The following is a 15,840-nucleotide window of genomic DNA, read 5'->3' on the forward strand; positions in this document are numbered from 1 at the left end:
TTAGCTTCATACAGGTAATGCATATTTATTGAAAATTTTCTTCACCGACAATGGTGAAATCAAGACCCAAATTACAAAACATGATGGCAGTTGATACTTATAAAAATAAAGCAAAGGGCTATGTTTCACAGATTTGTGCAAGTTTCTTTCAAATCTCAGTCTGTTCTTTCATCAAAAAGGAGATCGCAGCATCTGTGTTAGTCCTCATGATGAAATAGTAAAAAACTGCATTCCATTGACAAAAAAAATAGCTTTGCTTCCAAACAGCACAAGTCTTTAAAGTGACTTTTCCCCAACAATAAATATAGAAAATAGCCTTTATGGAGCACGTCTGGCTTGGTCAGAGCTGCTTCCTCCCCGATAGCCTTTAGACGTCGTCTTAGTCTTTGGTGCATGGGCAGCCGGCGAGGTCTGACTCCAGGCTGCCCTTCAGGGCCCTCCAGTGGCCCCAGCCCCGTGCAGCACAGGCTCTCAGCTACTGCAGACGCCCAGCTGAAGGCTTGAGCCCTTTCGAGCCGGGGCCCCTCAGACCCCACGGCTCCACCCGCCCCGTGGCTGCCCGCGAAGGCGCTCCCCGGCTCTCACGGCCGGCCGGGGGGACGTCACACCGAGGGGGCCTTTGGCGGGTGAACTTGCTGCACGAGCTGTGGGCGTTTCACCCTGGGCTTTCTCCGCTTCGGCCTGCTCTTGGCCTTGTTGATCTGCACCACGAAGAAGGCCAAGACCACCATGGCTCCCAGGAAGGCGAAAACGGGAATGGTCTGGCCCACCTCCTGGTTGTAGCGGCCAGGCATGATCCCTGCAGGACAGTGGGAAGATGGTCAGTCTGACAGCTGCAACCAGCTGGGCTCATAGTGACCCAGAGAAAGGAGGAGACAAAAGTGCCGGCCAGCAGGGAGGTGAGGACGGCTGGTCTCACCGCTGGGAAGGCCTCCCCCAGGTGAGACCTGTGGTGGGCAACTGAGCATGGCTGCTGGTGGACCCTTGGGTTCGTGCTGTCGTCAGCTCTGTAACTGGACAACATGTGTTCTGGGTTCCAGAACACAGGGCTGGACCACATGGGACAGGGTACCCCTTCCTGATCCCTGGAGTTTCTCTGGCCAGTTCCTAGACCCAGGAGAAATGCCCCCAGGGAGCTATAAAGTCATGTAAGAGCACAGGGATTTCCAGAGCAGATGAGGGGCCCACACTCTGCCAGAATGACTTGATCCCATCGTCCCAGATAAAGGACCACCTGCCCCCGACAGTCTAGCCAGGCCAAAGCCATATCAGGGTTGGGGGCGGGGGAAGGACATCTGATGTCACTTGGGGGAAGGGACACCCCCAAAATTAACTGGGCATCCCAGGTTAGGGAAGTCCCATCCCAGGTGGGCTGGGGCAGAGAATCGGTGGAGATGTCTGGGTTGAGGATTCAGGGCCAGGCTGTGACAGATGAATATCATAAAATAAATTCTGATTTGAAAATTCAGATAGGATTTTCTAAGAGGCCACAATGGATTGATCCTTTAGGTCTGCTCTGGCCTTGTGATTTGTACCAGGAAGAAAGCCTGGACCACTGCTGCTCCCAGGAAGGCAAAGACAGGAACGGCCCGGCCCACCTCCTGGGCAAAAGGGAGAGGCTCTTTTGAATAAACCATAGGATGACTCAGCCCCACAATAAAGCACCTAGAACTGACCTCCAGGAATGTCCCAGGCTCCACTCTCTCCAGGAGACAAGGGCCTCACTTGAGGGCGATTCGATCGGAAGTTGGGCAGTACCACTTTATCCAGGTCAATGGAGAGCAACTTCTGGTGTTTCCAAAGGTTACTTCAAGAAAACAGATTCAAACAAAATAAACATAAGCAACTGTACTGGCCCCAGGCAACGGAGCCAATTCCTAAGAAACAAAGTGATTTAAACAGAAACGTGAACTGATGTCCCATCTATGTCTATCTAAACACAACTTACAGAAACGTGAATTGATGTCCCGTCTATGTCTATCTAAACACAACTGCGGATAACTGAGGGGCACTTCCAGGCCCCCAGGCGAGGACGTCAGATTGAGACCTTATGCACAAGATGCTTCTAGAGGGTCTATAACACCACCAACACGAGACTGTCTTGGCTCCAACCAGGAACACGACCCAGCAGAAAATGAGGAAACTACACGTGACCTCTGAAGGAGCTGGTGGACAGCGGCAGTGGACACAGCCCGGCTGGAAGGACCAGTCTCCACCATGGGACAGCAGAGCCATGGGCACCTACTGTGATGTGGCAAAGGAGGCAGACCTGGTGCTGGGGGCCAGCTGTCACCTTGGTCCTCAAGGACACTACGCGCAGGAGGGAGAACGAGGCAGACACCCAAGTAACCAAGCATTGGACAGAAACACGGGAATAAAGGAGTGAGCATGGGCCTTGCCTGAGGGCTCAGGATGATGAAGGGAACACATGTGCTTTGCAAAATGCACTGGACTCGTTTCGACTGTATCATTACTCTCAGTACTAACTCTGAGATGGGAAGCACATGTAACTGAGGAAGAGAGGCTGGTACACAGCCAAGAGCAGCGTGGGAAGACACAGAGATGAGAGCAAAGAGTGCAGACGGAAAATCTGAAGACCGTTCTGGCTAAAACAAGGGAAGAGAATAAAATATGCTTGCAATTATGAATTCCCCATTCTGCTTCTTATTCATGTGGACCCTGCTGGCCCATCTCTTACTTTGGCCAAGTGAGAGCAGAGAGTCGAGTTCTAGCAGCAGTCAAGAGGCAGGTCAGTGGGCAGCCAGGAGATGCCAGCTCCATAAAGAGGCTTTCGGATAAGCTGCTATCGGGCACGTCCATCTGGGCAACTGCTTGGACTATAACCTGCTCTATTTTATATGATTTCACTTTGCTTTTCAGTTTCATCAGTCTGGAAATTAAACTGACAATGCTAAGTTACGGAATCGATGCGTTTAAGCTTTATAACTCTGCAGGTGAATATACATGGGGCTGTCTTTTAACGCTCACAGCGCTCTCCTGTTCTGGAATTTAATTACCCCACAGTGACCCTTTCTTGCTGAGCAGTCGGGGTGACAGAGCTTCACACTATCATTTGAGAATTCCACAATGTCCCGACGGGAGGACAGGTTAGCCTCGCGTGGGGCTCCTCGTAGGTCTGACCTACAGCCACTCGTAGTATGGACGCCCGGGAACAACACCGGGAACTATATCCAGGTTTCAAGGACGGAGTGAACACCTGCACTCGGCACTAGGCTGACGACCCTGCCCTTTCCAGGGCTGACTGTGACGCTCTGACATTGTTTTGCATCTCCTCAGAGATTCAGAATCTAGACCCAGATCTAGGTCGCTGAGGACTGAGAACAATTTCCAGCAAGAAGTGAGATAAAGGTGGGACCTGGTGGGTGTTTTAAGAAGAAGGAATTCCAGAGAGCAACAGTGAAAATCAAACTCTAGGGGCTGCACAGCAGCAGCACCCTGATGGGCCAGGCTGGTACGTGACGGGCTGTCTGATGGACACGCAGATCTAGGACACTGTCACCTGTTCTCAGAGCCCAGAGCAGTACCATGGAGAAGTGGGTTTCAGGAACCTTTGCCGACAGCGACTGTCCACTGAGTGTGAACTGCTGACAACAGCTGGAATTAAAGTCTGGTTTGAATGTTTGGATAATGATAGGTTATAAATAAATGAGATATAAAAATGGAATCTTATCAGAAAATTTTAAATGATGGCGTGTTAATTGGAATGGAAAAATACTCAGTAATTAAAGTTTCAGGAAGAAACTGCTGACGAGGAGACAACGTGATGAATCTCCAATGCCGTTTCCTATCAAGCCTGTTCTAAAGATGACATGGTCAGTGAGAGGTGCACTCAGGGCTTCTGTTCATGATGACAGTCAAGCACAGGAAGCTTCTAGGCCTTCTGCAGGCATCTCCCTCCTCATGGTTCACCGTGTAGATGGCAGTCCCCGTGTCCTGCCACACCCCCCCCAACACTGTACATGCTGAGACCCAAGCAAAGTGGGCAGCTGGTAGGGGAGAGAAGGCAGGAGCCCCTGGAGGGGAAATGGCCGCGTGTGTGGGGTGTGCTGCCCGTGAGGGAGACAGTGGCTGGCAGCACTGCTCAGAGGAAGAGGAGCTGTGGGGGGCCGGGGGGTCTCCCACACCCATGCCCAAAATATGGGGCCCTGCGTCACTGTACTAGGACTGCAATCCTCCTCGCCAAAGCAGGATCTCCTGCTGGGGCCAGAAATGCCAAAGAGAGAAACAGGAGAGGAATGATCTAGAGAAAGCAGGAACCAGTGGACTGAGCTGGCTCTTCTGCCTGAACAGAGAAACAGCACAGGTCACTCAATTTTGGCTTCTAAAAGGAACTGACACAAACAAAGAGCTCAAGCTTGACAGCCAGATGGAGAAGCAAGCAGATCACAGTGTCTAGGCCTGTCACAGTCTGAGGTCACTTTACCAGGGACAACACCCAGCACGGGGTGAGGGCATAAACGTGACTCCAGGTCGCCCCGGTGAGACACAGGAAGACCCCATCGGTATTCCAGAATCAACACCGCACACAGGCGAACTCAACTCCCAAATCTCCAGCTTAAGAAGTCAGAGCGACCCTTCCAGGGACAAGATCACAGCTTTTCAAGCAAAAACCAAGCAAACTTCACCAGAAGGCTAATTACCAGAGCTCTTTTTATGCATAATACCACCAGGATGCGTGATTCTAAAGGTCAATACGGGGGCTCGCTAATTTAAAAACCATCACAAATGACAAGCTAGATTTGATTATTCGATAATGATGTCAGTAAAATTCCATTCTCTCCTATTAAAAAAGAAGCAATGAATCATAAATCCAGCAGAAAAAGTGGAAAAGCACAGGAGACACCAACCTGGGAGCCGTCTCGTTTAAAGGCTGTGGCTTGGCCCACGACAGGTGCGGACAGGCCGGCAGTGCGCGCGCCTCAGGGCCTCCGAGCCGGGCCTCCAGGACCTTGGAGTACCGGTGCAGGTGGTTCCCTGGGCAGCACCACAGACAGGCCATCGTTGTTAGGAGGCGGGGAAAGAGACTTCGTTAGTTGTTACCTCCTCTAAAGTGGCCACGCTGCACGCACAGCAGCAGCCGGGCCCCACATGCCCGTAATCACACATACGTGCCTACACTCAAGGAGTCTAACCTGTAGATGCACTTCATGGAAACAGCATCTCTTCAAATATTTAATGCTCAGACCAAAAAGAAAATCTCCATTTTCAAAATTCCAAATTCCTTTTGTTTCTCAGATCCGTGCTGCCCCGTAGCCACTGCCCACCCATGGCTACTGAGCAACTGAGAGGCTGGGTGCCACACGTTTAAATAATAATATTCTGGGGACTGGGGCTGTACAATTTTATCACAAGAACTTCCCGTTTCTTTTTACTCCTTAAGTGCAGCCAGTAGAAAGGTCAGAACTACACCAGCTCACACCACACGTCCATGGACAGCCTGGGAGGCGGGCCTCAGGCTGTGAGGGCTCGCAGACCAGGGCTCCGCTGAGTGGCCTGCCGCTGAGGGACCTGGGCCCATCTCTTCCATGGACTTGGAAGAAGTATCTGCTTTCCAGGTTCTAAGAGGACTCAGAGAGTAGTCCCTGTGAAGCCACCCTGGCCCAGCGCCTGGTACCTAGTGACTACGCAGACCTGCTAACCACTCCTTCCCAGAGCCCCGAAGCCACGTCGTTTCAAGAGCCTCCACCCTGGAACCCCGACCCCTGAGGCCGCTCACCTTCCATCCTCTCCGGGGCTGCCGAGCCTGCTCCGCTGGGGGGGCGCTGCCGAGCCCCCGAGTGGCTGAGGCTGGGGGGCGTCACCCCATACGACGTGAACTGCAGGAGTGCATCCAGGAGCCAGAAGCAGTCTGCAGGGTCAGCAACACACTGCTTAGGAAGTAGACTATTTTAAAGCAGCCTCTACAGGAAAACTAAAGTGAGCCCCGAACAAGGGGGAAATGGGGCGGGAAAAGATCAGGTCCCAGCACGGCCCTGCGTGAGACACTCATGTCATCACGGTCATCGGCTGCCCACAGGGCCTCCTTTCAAGGCCACAGGCTCAGCCAGGCTGGCCCACAGGCTCGGGGCTGCACGAGCTGCCCAGGCACCCCCAGCTCTGGGCCCCTCATGACGAGGATGGGGGGTGGCCCCTACAGGGACAGCAGGACCACAAGGCAGCACGGGAAGAAGAGCTGCTTGAGAACGGGGGGCCTGCCGAAGAGGGGAGAGTAGAGCTGACCCCAGTCAGCGCCCGCAGGCTGTCCTGGAGGAGGGGAGAGCCTAGATCTCAGGCGAGGGCAGAGCCAGGACCACCACGTACGTCCGGAGAAGTGGGCTCAAGGTCAGTGCAAGTGCAGTCTAGTGGTCTGGGCTGCCCTGAGTCGGTGGCCCCAGCCACAGAGTAGGAAGACAGTTCTCCTGGGGACGTCACTGCAAGGCCTATGCCAGGCTGTGCTCAACAACCCCCTCGTGGGGCCAAGTGGATGGACTTTCCTCTCAGGAGACCAAGGAGCTGCACTGGCTAAACCTGGATCACTGCCCCCACCAGCTTCTCCCCACGGCTGCCACGTCCCCCAGAACCAGCACGGACAGAAGAGGCCCACAGAAAGGAGAGGGGATGGCAGGAGGCGCCTGTCCCCCAACAGAGCCCGAGTCAAGTGCTCACGGCCCTGAAAGCTCCTCCAGGTGGCCACAGGGAGTGTGGGACAGGACAGGCCCCCGACCACTGACAGGGCCAATAAAGACGCTTCCCAAGACCTCAGGTCTGCAACAACAGTCTGTACAGAAACAAAACATTCATCTTCTTTCAACTGTAACTTTAACCTTCACTTTTGATTTTTATTAAAAAAAAAAAAAAAAAACGAACAATATTCTAATGCTTTATGTGAAATGCTAGGAACACATAACCACTTAACATTCACATCACAGAGAGGGCGCAGGGAGAGAGACAGGGGGAGAGGTGCACCCTAGGCAGGAGGTCAGCTACGCTCAAGCCACCTTGCCCCTTCCCATGAAGCCTGGTCACCACCTGCCCATGAGGACACGCCTTTCCCCGCCGTCCTGCCCCCGAAGACTAGGTTCTGGTTCTGGTCTTGTCGTCTCCCCCCAGCAGAGATGGAACACTCGCACCCATCCACCCCTCCTTTACAAAGCAAGAGAAAGAAAAGTCTGTGTCCAAGCTCATCCTTCAAGTGTGAAGGACTCATCAAGAGATGCTGGAAAAGAGGGGTGCTAAGGACTAGGTGCCCCCTCTCTGCCACCCCCTCACGCCCAACAATGATACCACACACCCCTCACAACAGCCAAAACTCCCAGGTCTGGCATGAGGGCCAAGTGCCGGGCCCGCAGGAAAGGGGTGGTCAGATGTGAGAGTGGGCCTGCAGAGTAGTGCCAGGGACACAGACGCCAGAGAGGGAGTCGGAGAGGGCAAAGACAGGTAAACGGCCTCCCACCCACACATGGTGGGTCTGCCATCCGCCAGCCTCTGGAAGGCCACGAAGTTTTGTTTTGCTTATTAAACACGTCTGGCCCAAGATACCTATCGAAACATCCCAAGCAGCCTCTACCTGTTCACCAGCACCTCCTGGGGGCCTGTTCGGGGACCAGGGCAGAAAGTGGGAACGTCATGGCCACTGAGCCCACCCGCTCAGCTGCACCACCGCTCACCCTTCTGCCGGTGACTGTCGTCCAAGCAGTTGGAGTCTCCATACAGCACGACACGGCCGCCGCCCTCAGCTGGGAGCTGGTACAGCCCCAAAATGGGGACGTTTTCAACCACCACCGTTTCCTGCTTCAAGACCTCCAGTCCTGAAACAACACAACAAAACAGGAGTGAGAACTTCCGTGGGGAAATGAAGCACTTCCCAGCTGCCCCTTAACTTAACATTTAGTCCACATGACAAAACAGAGAAAAAAAAAAAGAAAAATCACACCAAGATCTAACATGCAGTCACAACAGTGCACTTTTAGGAGAAGAAAACAATGTATAAAGTGCCACTAATTTGGGTTGTAGCGAAATTCGCATATGTATATCCCCATAATCCTCCTTTTCCATTTTTACTTAAAGTGGTGATACATGGTATTCACAGTCCTAAAGGCATCACTTCTCTCTTTTCATCCCCCAAGCACAAATTTTCGTCCCTTCTTCTTATGCTGAAAGGCTATGTCTTCAGACTACACGCACACAAGCGGCAGTGCCCCTCAACACACAGGTACCTATGCACACAGCTATACACGCTGATGCCCAGGCTTCATGTTTAGTAACAAAAGCTACGACAATGACACTCATCTTTAGAACACATGCCCACGTATTTCTGATTTAAGGTATCTGTTACATGAGCCTCACAAACAGTACAAATGCTCCAACAGCAGAGCCTCTCGCCTCTGCCCAAACCAACGACAATTCACATCAACTGAACCAAGACGACACTGCACAGACACCACAGCAGCTGCTGCCAGTGACAGCAGCCCATAGCACAGTCTCGGCCCTGAAGCAAACGCAGCCACACACTGAGATGACGCAAGTCTGCATCCAGCGTCTACCACGCCGGTCACTCTAAAACATGTGGCTACAGGAACGCAGAGCTTCCTATTCTCTGCGTATAAGCCCCAGGAACCCTGCGGAAGGAAAACAGGCTTTTCTTTGTCAGAGGGAGAGAAGGGCAGTGAAACATACGAGGCAGGGAAAGTGCACACAGCACTGCAGCCTGGCCTCGGGCTTTGACAGTTTTGTCTCTGACAGCAAGGTCCTTTTTGATCCAGCATAACACGGTTTTTAAATTCCTATTTGTACCCGCAAGATTATTCAAGCAACTTAAAGCCTGTTTGGAAATAAAAAGCCCTTTAAAAAGGATTCCAAAGTAATTAATCTTTATTTTCAGACTAGCAGAACACCAAAGTAAAGTATGCACCCTTAACCTACTTCCTCTCCCCCCAGAATGAAGAGCTACCAGACAGCAAGAGGCTAACAAGGAGTCCACGGCCTTCACCTGGGACCTGGGGGCGGAGGTGGTGTCTAGAAGCGACACGGCCTGGTGAACAATGGAGCTCAGAAAGAATCACTAAGCCTGTGCCAGGGGACTGGGAAGACAGGATCATACACGTGCTTAAAAGTTAAAACATAATCTTATGAACACAGAACTACTCATTGACTGACTTTTCCTTGACTGGATGGAAGGAGCCCCTTCCAGACAACAAAGAAGTAAATTTCACCTTGCAAGTGCAAACACATGAGTGAGAAACCCTGACTTGTCATTCTCTATTAATGAAACTGTCCCTGACTTCAACTACAGAAAATGACAAACATCACAATGAAGGGGGCCTGCCATTCTGAAACACGAGAGAAACATCAACCTGCATGAGGAGATGGACCCAGTCTGCAAGTGTCCATCACGCGGCCATGCAATAACCTCGTAGGGGAGAGATGCGCGGTGCGAACCCTGGCCCAGGAGCGCAGGGCTGCAGGACGACCACCCTGGGCAGGATGGGGGGGGTGGCGCCTGCAGGAAGGGCAGAGGCACCCAGGCTCCCCGGCTCCCCTGCACCCGGTCCGCTCTGTGAGCCAAGCACGGTCACAGCACCAACGCTGGGGACACAGCATGGCTGATCTTCCAGGGTTAGAAAAGAGCAACTAAAAGCAAAGACCTTTCCTCCCTTCTAATTCTTCAGAGAATTTTAGGAGATGACTTTGTATTACAATATTCTTTACCTTCACGTAGTTAAGACATTCAAAACAGTCAACATTTCTCTAAAATTTTAGTCATCTGGCAATCACAGAGTAGAACAATTCATAAATAGTAACAAAAATTTCAAGCAACTTTGAAGGTAGTTTAAAAAATACAGAAAAACCCCTTACCAGTACCCTCTTCTATATGAAAGTCAACTTACTTTGCAGCGCTCACTACCCACATATTCTAATTATCAGCAAGAGATGGTTGAACCTTCCTAGGTACCTCCAGAACCATCACACAGACGTCTTACCTGAAGTACCATACACACGCTGTGATGAATTTTTTAAAAATCCAAACTGCTAATGGAGAATGGATTTCTTTTCTGGTGATGAAAATGTTCTGGGACTAGGTGGTGGTGATGACTGCACAATTTGTGAATATACGAAAAAAGTGACTGAACTGTGGACTTTAAAAGAGCGAATATTATGGCAGGTGCCCGCATGCATGCTAAGTCGTTTTAGTGGTGTCCAACTCTTTGGGACCCCATGGACTGTAACCCGCCAGGCTCCTCTGTCCATGGTGTTCTCCAGGCAAGAAAACTAGAGTGGGTTGCCATGCCCTCCTCCATATGGTAGGTGATTTACATGTAATAAAACTGTGATTAAAAATTAAAAAGAAAGAAAAAGAGAAACCAGAAAGTATATGGATAGCATATTCTGTACCTTGGTCCTTAAATGTCTGTGTTATCACGATGCCATCTTCTGGAAATTTAGCAATGCTGCACCCCGACGCGTAATACACTAGAATAAACAGCCGTTCAGTTAGAATCTGGAAACACTGAAGGCATTCAGCAGCAGCTGCTTATTTACCTGGATGCACGCTTTAAACATTATGTATTTACTAAAACCATTTCTAATCTTAAGAGAGGAGCTACTATTATTGCCTGATCACACAAACTACAAGTAATAATCTCAAAATTCAAGCTAAATTATGCTATTAATCTAAGGTTTCTGGGCAGATTAAAGAAATTGGAGCTGTCAGACTTGGGACAACCTAAGTCAGAAAGAGCAGTTAGTGATAATAATGCTCAAGATGCTGTTTCAGAAACTAGTCACCAGAACGAAGGGGGACAGTGGGGTACTTGTTAAGTGAGGTATGCAACGTTATTTCATAAATAGAATTTCATAAATCATGAGGGACCTGGGCAGTGTTCCTTATTTGGGAATATATAGAACACAAAGAACCAAAACTAGGAATGCTGACAGGAGGTATTGCATCTTACAAATCTGGACAAAGACTAGGGGAGCACCCAGAATTGCAGGTGTCTGTGCAGACACTGCACAGCTCTCTCCACAGGTCTTGCATATTTAGGTGACAGCATGTTATTTTCTCTCGCTCTGAAACTCAAGACTTCAAAGTCGCACAGCATCTGCTAGCCCACCTCTGGGAACGATGAGACCTACTAAAAAGCAAACACAAAACCTTACTGTCATGGTTCGCCAAGGTAAAGTCCCCTTCGTACAGGCCATCGCTGAACGCCATGTTCCAGACTGAGAGCAGCTCGTTCAGGGCTGGGACGTTGGCTCCTCCGGTGTCCGGCATCCACCACTGCCTATGACAGGGACAGGGCCTTCGTGAGGCACTTGAGGCATCCCATAAACCCATCATATCTTGTGAGAAAATCGATTTCTCCCACCAGAGGCCACTCCATCCACACTAGGCTTCACCTAAAATTAACTGTCCGGGTTTGAGTAACAGCACAATGTAAATGCTCCAACCAGTGTACAGAATAAACCGAAGCTCAATTTATTTCATGAAATGCACCACATTCAACATAAACACACTGCATATACAGCCTAGACCTTGAGAGGGTCAGTGAAGGAAGAAGGAAGCTTACGAAGTTCAAGTCACAGACTCTGAAGAAAAACCATGTATCATAAGGATGAGACATTCATAATACACTGGAAATTTGTCATCCATAACCAATCTACTGCAAGGCTTCTTTAAATAACCGTTCTTTTGGTGCATTTAAACATATACAGTAAACGAGAGATGGAAGAACAGAAAAGAATAAACAGAAAATTAAGGCTCCAATGTCTTAAGATCAACAAAAACAATGAACCCTTTCAACTAGAACTTGGTTCAATGAGCAGCTGACTTTCAAGAACATCTCTGCCAAAGGAGAGCTTGCCCTAACCAGGTGTCTGAACCTGCCTGATGGCCAGAAAGGTCATCACTCTAGGTCTCTGCTGGGTGGGATTTAATTCCTATAAAGTCAAATTTCTTATCCAAATACCAATTAGTGTCAGTACCTCGTGTTTTCATCATAAAACTTGACTTTCCTCATCACGGATGTGTTGTACCAGTCACTGAAGACAATGAGTGAGAGGCCGTTGTCCACGTCCCTCCGCAGCTTGGCCACCTCCTCCGGGAAGTACTCCTCCTCACTGTCCACCATAAGCAGCGTTCCTGAGGGACAGGGGCGAGAACGGCCAGCTCACCATTCCAGACATGTGGTTTACACCCACCTCATATCTCCAGTTACCGGCTTCTAATATTTTGTCCTGTATCCCTATTCCATGTCAGAAGGGGGTGTAAAAGAAAGGATCAGGGTCTGAAAGCACGTGGACACTGGCCAGCTGTGGCCTGTTTCACTGGTGATGACCTACATGAGGATGTTTCACTTACTCAAAAAGAAGCAAAATTCTGTGCTAGAATTTCTTTTGATTAAAAAAAAAAAAAAAAAACCAACAACTTATTGACCAGAAACGTATTAATACGTATTTTGTTACTTGAACATTACCAAACAAAATGTTCCAATTTTCACTTACATAACAAATCATAGGCCACAGGCGTTACTTTCTGCAAAAATCACCCAGTCAATAATGTTGACGCTAATATAACGAAACTGTACCGATGTCCTTGTCCCCAGTGATCCTGAGAGTTTCACATTTCAGCTGAATGTCAGGAGCACAGACCCTAGCCTGCCTCCACCCGTCCCCAGCCAAGCAGGGCAGCCTGCCAGCACCTCGCATCGCTCACCGTACTGATTAGCATCAAAACACGTGAAGGGGGACCCAAGGACTTCGACGAAGTAGCCCATGCTCCTCAGGTGCTGGTACATGTCCCTGAAGTTGGTGTGGATGTGGTCACCGTTCCTGAAACAGAGGAAGCCCAGCACTAGCCCTCCCAGTCCTTCCACGGATTGAAGGCCACATGGCCGCGGGGTTCACTTCCAAAGGAGCAGCTTCACCGCCCAGACGGCTGGTCCACTGGCATGAAAGCCAGCCTTTCAGACCAGCTTGCCCTGGGCTGCATATAAAGTAGTGATAACAGGAATTACCCGCATAGCACAGACATGAAGAAGGGAAAATGAGAAGATATAGCCAGACATGTTTCATAAAGTGCGCCAAAGCATCACTTTAGTGGTGGCACAGATGTAAAAGGCCAGCAAGCAGCCAGCTGTGCTGCACAAACTCAGCATGGGCATGCAGAGGTGCTGGCAGGGAACCGCGGTGGCCACACAGGCAGCCTTACATGCCTGCCACGGGTCACCTTCCCTCCCACCCCAGCCTGGCCGGGGAAGGACAGGGCAGGGTTTGTGGGCTCACCAGTCCAGAGGGTCGTTCTTCATCCTCAGGTTGTCCCGGGGGAAATAGCCAGGCGGGTAGCGCAGGTTGTGGTACTGGTCCCAGAGGACGCGCTTGCTCCGGGGAGGGGCGGGGATGATCTTCACCTTGATCGGCAGTTTCACTGTGGACGTCTGTTCTGCACCACTGTTTGACTGAAGGAAGAGAAAAATTCTGAAACACCCCTTCTGCTCAGAAGAAACGTTTTATGCCAGAAACGTGGCAGCAAACAGCCCACAGCCTCTTCACCGTGTAGGCGGTGCCCCCAGGTGCTCGCCAGCCAGGACCCACATGGCCGGCGTCTCACACCCGAGTGCCCGGCGCTCGGCCCATGCCCACCTTCCCAGCAGCCCCCCAGGCACACGTACGTCCACCTCTGCCGGGGAAGCCACGGTGACCATGACGTGCCCCTGCGCGATGCCTTCCCAGGAGGCAGCCTTCTTGGTGACAGAGATGGAAATGGCCAGGTAGCCGGACCAGGGCCATAGCACTGAGGAGTAAGAGAAAGCGACCTCGATGTTGTCTCCGTGCTGCGGTAAGTAGGGCTGCCACTCGGGCTGCAGGAGGAAGAGGCAGAGGCCCGGGTGAGAAGCTCGGTTCCCAACTCACCCACGTCGGTGTCTGAGAAACACTCCAGTAAACAGGCGAAGTGAAATGTACACAGACACGGAGCAGCCTGTAACCAAGGCCGCCCGGGCAGGGTCTGGACCATCACCCACTAGAAAAGCCTAGAGACACTATTTTTGACAAAACACTTATTTTGACAAACTCTAGTTTTAAAGAAAAATTTCCTCCCCTCCAAGCTTTAACAAAGGAAGGGGTGGGGACAACACACATGGTTTGATAAAGAACTTGTTTCTGACAGATAATTAACATAAAAGAAATGCTCACGTGTGGGGTTGGATCTCAGCTGTGTGCTTAAAGAACCAAACTACTTATAAGGAATAAAATAATAAAAAAGACATGGATGTAAATTGTGACCAATCAGATTCCAAGGCCAGTGATTGGGCAGGCAGGGGGCCCAGAAGCCCCAGAAAGAGCTGGCCACGCTGTGAGGGAGACCACCCACCAGGCTCTCCAGGCTTGAGGAAGAAGGGAAGCCTGAAAGGGGAGACAGACAGTAGCTCTCACAATGAACCAGTACTTCAAGCGAACTCCCTCACAAGCCAGAGAACAGTAATATACTTCCCAGGAGAGTAAGCATATTAAAAAAAAAAAAACCTGTGAAAAAGAAGAAAAATATTCATGGGAAACAACATCAGAGACAATGAGAAAGGACAGGGATTTTGAATAAGTTATTTTGAGACTGCTGGTTAACAACCGAGAAAAAAATGAACTCTCATCCATCTCTTATAACACACATCAGACTGACTCAATACAGATGAAAACATTAAATATTTAACAAGCATAAAAGAAAAGTGAGTTGAAAATAAAACTGAAATTTTCTTATGTTTCTGGAGAGATGAGTATCTAGTTTTTGAAACAGAAGTAATCATAAAAGATGAAAATAACAACTACATGAAAAAGTGAAACTTTTACCAAACCACTCCCTTACCCCAAATTTTTAAGCCACTTCTAATATTAGAGGGACAAAAAACCAGTACTTTGGGCAATCTTTCAGCATGACACACAATATTGGTGTGAAGATGACAAGGACAACCTAGACTCTAATGAAAAATGGGTCAAGAAATGAAAAGCTAATTCACACAAGAGAAACATAATCAGAAACAAACATGCAGATCCCCACCTTATCAATAACCAAAAAAGTACACATTGAACAAGGTACCCGCTATCCCCTGTAGATTTAAAGTTATAAGAGGAACCACATAAAAACAAAAGGTTCACCAACTGACAACGTGGGGTCTATCCACACAATAAGGCATGAAAAGGAGTGAAGCACTGACACACCTGCAGGGCGGAGGAGCCTCTTTTAAAGACACTGCACTCAGCGAAAGAGGCCACTCACAAAGACCATGAGATGTATGATGCGGTTCCTAGGAACCGTCCAGAAAAGGTAACTCCATGGAGACAAAGTGGATTAGGAGCTGTCAGGGTCTGAGGCGGAGGCAATGGGAAGTGTTAACAAGGGTCTCTCCTTCAAGTGATGAAAATGTTCCAGAATTACACAGTATGAGACTTACATAACTACTTGTGAATATAGTAATAACCACAGAAATGCACAATTTAAAAGGGCAGCATTAAAAAAAAAAAAGGGCAGCATTTCATGGCATGTGAATTTTATCTCCGTTTTTTAAAATTTCATGCAATGGGGAAAAAAGAATGTACCACCAGACACCCTCACTCTGTACCCCATCAGTGGCAGCCTCAGGTGATGGACCTCTTCTGGAAACCACCTGGTATTATGTCCCAAGAGCCACAGTAACACTCCTGTCCTCTTACTTGGAATTCTAACCCAGGGAAATTATGTTAAGAATATAATTCAGAACAAAAGAAAACCAAATATACAAAGATATTCTGTGAGGTGTTTACAGGTGAAACCACCTTGTTCAAGTAAGAATAGTAAGCAAACTATGACTTAGC

At 49.5% G+C, this 15,840-nt stretch overlaps 1 protein-coding gene across 2 annotated transcripts in view; it reads right to left on the reverse strand.

Annotated features, from left to right (window-relative positions):
- MBTPS1 (membrane bound transcription factor peptidase, site 1) overlaps positions 1–15,840 on the reverse strand; it is a 44,809-nt gene continuing 28,969 nt past the window's right edge. For both annotated transcript variants that reach the window (XM_086350093.1, XM_086350091.1), the window contains exons 13-23: positions 13,668–13,856; positions 13,282–13,454; positions 12,713–12,828; positions 11,983–12,139; positions 11,158–11,282; positions 10,393–10,470; positions 7,668–7,808; positions 5,738–5,869; positions 4,869–4,995; positions 1,677–1,807; positions 1–799 (exon numbers count right to left, since the gene is read on the reverse strand). In XM_086350093.1, the coding sequence (XP_086206219.1) occupies positions 603–799; positions 1,677–1,807; positions 4,869–4,995; positions 5,738–5,869; positions 7,668–7,808; positions 10,393–10,470; positions 11,158–11,282; positions 11,983–12,139; positions 12,713–12,828; positions 13,282–13,454; positions 13,668–13,856 (1,566 nt within the window). In that variant the 3' untranslated portion in view covers positions 1–602. The remainder of the gene's footprint in view (positions 800–1,676; positions 1,808–4,868; positions 4,996–5,737; positions 5,870–7,667; positions 7,809–10,392; positions 10,471–11,157; positions 11,283–11,982; positions 12,140–12,712; positions 12,829–13,281; positions 13,455–13,667; positions 13,857–15,840) is intronic.

The sequence above is a fragment of the Bos grunniens genome, chromosome 18, assembly GCF_055505025.1.
Source record: "Bos grunniens cultivar Pamir isolate PY7600 chromosome 18, Bosgru_T2T1.0, whole genome shotgun sequence".
In the NCBI taxonomy this organism is placed as follows: domain Eukaryota; kingdom Metazoa; phylum Chordata; class Mammalia; order Artiodactyla; family Bovidae; genus Bos; species Bos grunniens.